The sequence below is a fragment of the Tupaia chinensis genome, unplaced genomic scaffold, assembly GCF_000334495.1.
Source record: "Tupaia chinensis unplaced genomic scaffold, TupChi_1.0 Scaffold000425_1, whole genome shotgun sequence".
Taxonomy (NCBI): domain Eukaryota; kingdom Metazoa; phylum Chordata; class Mammalia; order Scandentia; family Tupaiidae; genus Tupaia; species Tupaia belangeri.
Window position 1 is genome coordinate 1,009,028 of NW_006159930.1, and position 4,639 is coordinate 1,013,666.

General features: G+C 49.1%; 1 protein-coding gene across 1 annotated transcript; it reads right to left on the reverse strand.

The window, feature by feature from the left end:
• Nucleotides 1-1,923: 1,923 nt before the first annotated feature.
• On the reverse strand, nt 1,924-3,587 carry TACSTD2 (tumor associated calcium signal transducer 2; the record flags this gene model as incomplete). The annotated part of the gene is given in 1 exon segment (XM_014590278.2): nt 1,924-3,587. A coding segment is annotated over 1 exon segment (805 nt), but the record flags the coding sequence as incomplete, so codon positions are not given.
• Between the last annotated feature and the right edge of the window lie 1,052 nt (nt 3,588-4,639).

Consider the following 4,639-nt stretch of genomic DNA (forward strand, 5'->3'; position numbering starts at 1 on the left):
ACTTGGGCTATAAGTCAGAAAGGTTTTAAGACCTGGCTTTGAGACTATGGAGGATATATGTTTATGAGTTTACCCAACTTCTTTGGACTTGTTTTCTGACATGTGACATGGATATAATCCAGAGGGGGAAAATTTTAAAAGAATTACTTATTTAATTTTATTTATTCATCCATATAATTTGACCAGAGAGAGAGAGAATGAGAGAGAGAGGGAAAGTGAGAAAGCAAGCATCAGGTCCAGGACTCCAACCACGGTTGGCCATGTGAGAGTGTCTAGCACCTTAACCACTATGCCACCTGCTAGCCCCCAGAGGAAAAAAAAAAAAATTGAATATAGTGAACTTCACTAAGCCAGATTATTTTAGGCACTAATATCAATTACCTCATTGAATCTTCCTAATAGTGAGTAATAAAGAATAATATTTAACATACAAAATACAAGGGTTAATAATTTTCCTGAAGCCATTCAGGTTTGTCAATACCTGGATCATTTTCCAGGAAGTCCGAGTCTCAAAAACTGTATGTATGAAAGTACTTTGCAAATTGGCAAATTGTAAGTGCTACAAAGTGTAAAGGGCATGGTCCCAAATTAATGGAGAAGCAAATATTATCCAGAAGTGACATTCTGATGGGAGGAGTGGACTTTTTCAGTGAATCTAATTTGTTCAGTTACCCACTTGGCTCCAATCTGTTTATTTTCTAGGCAGTCAAGTGCTAACTTTCTGAAGTGACTCTTGAAACAATGACGCTTTCTTTCTAGTTCCCATTGTGCCACAGAGAAACATTAATCTTGAGAAATCGCTTGGTGTTTTTGTCTGTGAAATGGAGGGTTAGGTTGGAGGCGTCTGCCAAGGTCCCTTTCCCCAAGGCACTTCAATGACTCAGAGAAGTGGAAAGTATCCAGGGAGCCCAAGAGAGGAGTCTCATTCTCATTGTTGCACTTGTGCCATCCTTCCCACTGCAGGGGTGCCAGCCCACATCTGCCCTGTCACGTCAAATGGGTAAGTCCCATTTGAGTCTGAAAGATGGGTTGGCCCCGGAAGGGAATGGGTCCCTTCAGAAGAGTGGCTACGTACTTAGAGATCTCTGGCAATTCGAAATTATGCACTCTATCAGCTCATGCCAGCCATAACCCCAAGCTATAAAGACTGGGGACAGGGTCTGAGAGCTATCTGTCGGGGCCCTATGCCCCATTCTTACTACTTTTTTGGTCTTAAGGGAGTGGGCATAGATGGAAGAATTGGGGTGAGAGGAGAGGCATGTGTTGGATTCCCCAGGAAGTAACTCAAGCCCTGGGTCTAACTTATTTATTATTGTATACTTGATATGCCAACCACTCCCTCCTTTGTACATACCTCTGACTGCGTCAATTTCCTAGCAACGCAGCAACTTATTTACCTGTAGCCTGCCCGACAGCTACACACATGGCTTTGCATACATGACTGTGAATGAGCAAAAAAGGAGAAGATAGGCGTGAAGGAGACAAGTGACTGGTTTTCACGACTGACAGGGAATGTTAAGTCTCAAAGCACATTACTAGTAAACCCTTAAAACAACCTGTGCACACACAGCCAGAGCACAGGGACCACTGCACACTGGCTGTAAACATGACAAAGTCTTTTAACCCTCTCAGGACATTTTGCGGTTAAGTACTTTGCCCAAGGGCTAAATGGGAATAATACAACCTACTTCCTGGTAGGGCTGAGATTCAAAGGAGACACAGGAGGTGAGAAGCCTTGTTCAGAGATACCTACTCAGATTTGGAAAGAACAGCATTTATAATAGTCAGTTAGGCTATTGCAGGAAACACCAGAGTGGCAATACAAAATGCTTGCTTCTGCAAAAGAATGTTAGAATTTGACATAAAAAAAAAAAAAACAAAATCCGAGGTGTGGGAAGTTACACAGAGGAGACCAACATGATATAAATCCAAAAGGGGTTTTCACAAACTCCAGTTTTTGGTTTGTGCCTTTCCAATATTTTATTAAACTTGTGTTTTTTTTAAAAAAAAAAATCACAGCAGCATTATCAAAGACAACATATGTACAAACATTTTACAAAAGAAAACAGTACTAACATCAGCTGTAATAAGGGAGAGCTGAACAGATGCTAAGTTTCTGGGGCAGAGTTTGCCCCCAAACAAAGACATCTAAAAGGTGTTCAAGCTGCTAAAACAGGCTTCTTCCCGGTGACAAGGCTATGTGGTCAGTAACACAAACAGCAGTACATGAGGATGCCGTTAGGCCCAGTTAGCAAACTCCTCATCAGGAAGGCCATGATATAAAGTGGAACTCATCAAATAACTTAAACCCAAGATAATAAAAGCCTTGTTTCCCCATTAGGCCCAATTAGCAAACTCCTCATCAGGAAGGCCATGATATAAAGTGGAACTCATCAAATAACTTAAACCCAAGATAATAAAAGCCTTGTTTCCCATCTAAATTCATTTAAGCCTCACAAGTCCATTCCACCCTTCAGGAACCTGGCTGGACTGACACTTGTGTCTTACAAAGCCAGGCCAGGCCATGCTTCTCTGAATGCTACTCAGGTTTCTTGTAGTTGGACTGAAAGGGAAAGAATTTCAGAAACACTTTCTTCATGACAGAAGTTAGAAAGTGACCCTGAGACCAGGATCTATTAAACTCGGTGTGTGTGGAGAGGGGAGAGGAGCGGATTTGGAAGGAGAAACGTCTCCTCTGGGCCAAGAATCAGGAAGCATGACTCACTTGGGTCAGGCCATGCTGGAATCCGGTACCCCACTTGGTCCTTCTCCTACCGGGGACCTATAAACTGGGTTCCTTTCTCAACTCCCCCAGTTCTTTGACCTCCACCTTCCTGTACTTCCCCGACCTCCTCCGGTTGGTGATCACGAGCACAGCCACGCCTGCAACCAGTGCCACCACGACCACCACGATGACGGCGATGAGGCCGGCGGTGAGGCGCTTCATAGAGAACTGGGGGGGCTTCTCGTCCAGGTAGTAGATGAGGGTCCGCTCCACCTGCAGAGACTCGCCGCGCACGCGCATGTCCAGGCTGTTACGGCCAGAGAACAGCGACTCGCCCTTGACGTCCCTCTCGAAGTAGTAGGCAGCGTCGGCGATGTCCACGTCGCCGGGAGCCTTCTGCGACGCGTTCTGCCGCAGCTCGATCTGGATGATGGGCTGCTCATAGTGCACGGCCGACACGAACCTGGGATGCAGCAGGTAGCGCTCGTGGAAGAGCCGCCGCAGTTCGGCGTCCAAGTCCGAGTGGTTGAAGGGGTGCGCGGCCGGGCGGTGGCGCAGGTCGATGAGGATGTGGTGGGTCCGCACCAGCTCGTCGCAGCGCAGGCTCTGGTCGCCCTTCTCCGTGCGGCGCACGCCCACCGAGTTCACGCACCAGCACACCGACGTCTGGTTGCACTGGCGCGCCTTGAAGCGGCCCTCGTGGTCGCAGTCGGGGTCGTAGAGGCCGTCGTTGTCCACGAGCGCGTGCTCGCTCGGCCGAACCAGCGCGCGGCCCGACTTGGGGGCGCTCATGCGTGCCTTGAGCAGCAAGCACTTGGAGGTCAGCGTGGAGCAGTCGACCGCCACGCCGGAGCCGATCGCGCCAGATACTTTTGACAGTAGTGAGAAAATTCTTTTTCTTCAAGGGAAAGGTTTTTTTAAACTTAAATTATAAATTCAAAGGGCCAATTTTAGTTCTTTCATGGTAATAGCTTGAATGACATCATCTTCAGATATTTTTTCCTACTGGTCTGGTCCAGGGCAACCTGGAAGATGGCCGGCTCGGGGGCTCGGCGGAGCTCAGGTCCGGCGTCTGGGACAGGCTTAGGGCGTCTGCCGCTGGGCGCTCCCTCCCGCACTTATACTCCGCCAGACCTGCCCGGCTGGTTCCGCTGCCGACTCACCCGCTGGTATTTGGTGACACATCCCGCCCCCCTCCCGTCCCACTGAAGGCCCAGCCGGCCCTGCGCCGCCCGGCCAGCGATAGGATCAGGGGAGGCCCGCCTCCTCCCAGCCGAAAGCCGACCGAGGGAAACCGATACTCACCTGGAGGCCGCGGGGGACTGGTCCCGGCCGGCCTGGCCCCACCCCGGGAGGGCGCGCTCTCAGCGCCGCCTCTGGCTTGGGACCTCTGGGGTCCGCCGCACTCCAAGGGGATTCTCTCTCTGGCATTTCATCGAAAAGTGTGACTTTTGCGCTCCTCCTCTCCACTCCCCTCGACTTCTTCTCTAGGCCTTTCCCAGCCCTTTTCCCTCCCTGAAGTTTTTACTCCCTTTCCCCGTTCTCATCAGCGCACACCTGTGTGTACTTTACAGTTGAGGAACATGATCTCATCCTCACGCCAGTCTCATTTACAGTCACGCAAACATCAGTTTTTTCAGGATCCTGGGAGGGTTTTTAGGTACCCTGCCTGGTGGTTGTTGAGACCTTAAATAAATATGTGTGGGAGCAAAGAAAAAAAAAAAAAAGTGGTGCGGAATCCGGAGGAAGGAGACACATCCCAGGTGCTCTGGGGTCCAATGCACAAAAAGTTCTGTTAGACAGTGTTTCCCTCTGCACCCCCTCCCCCATATTTATGCACATATTCCTACAGGGAGATGAAAAGGAACACATCTGGAAAGAACCAGCAAGACTACAGGGGTTCGTCATACAGTT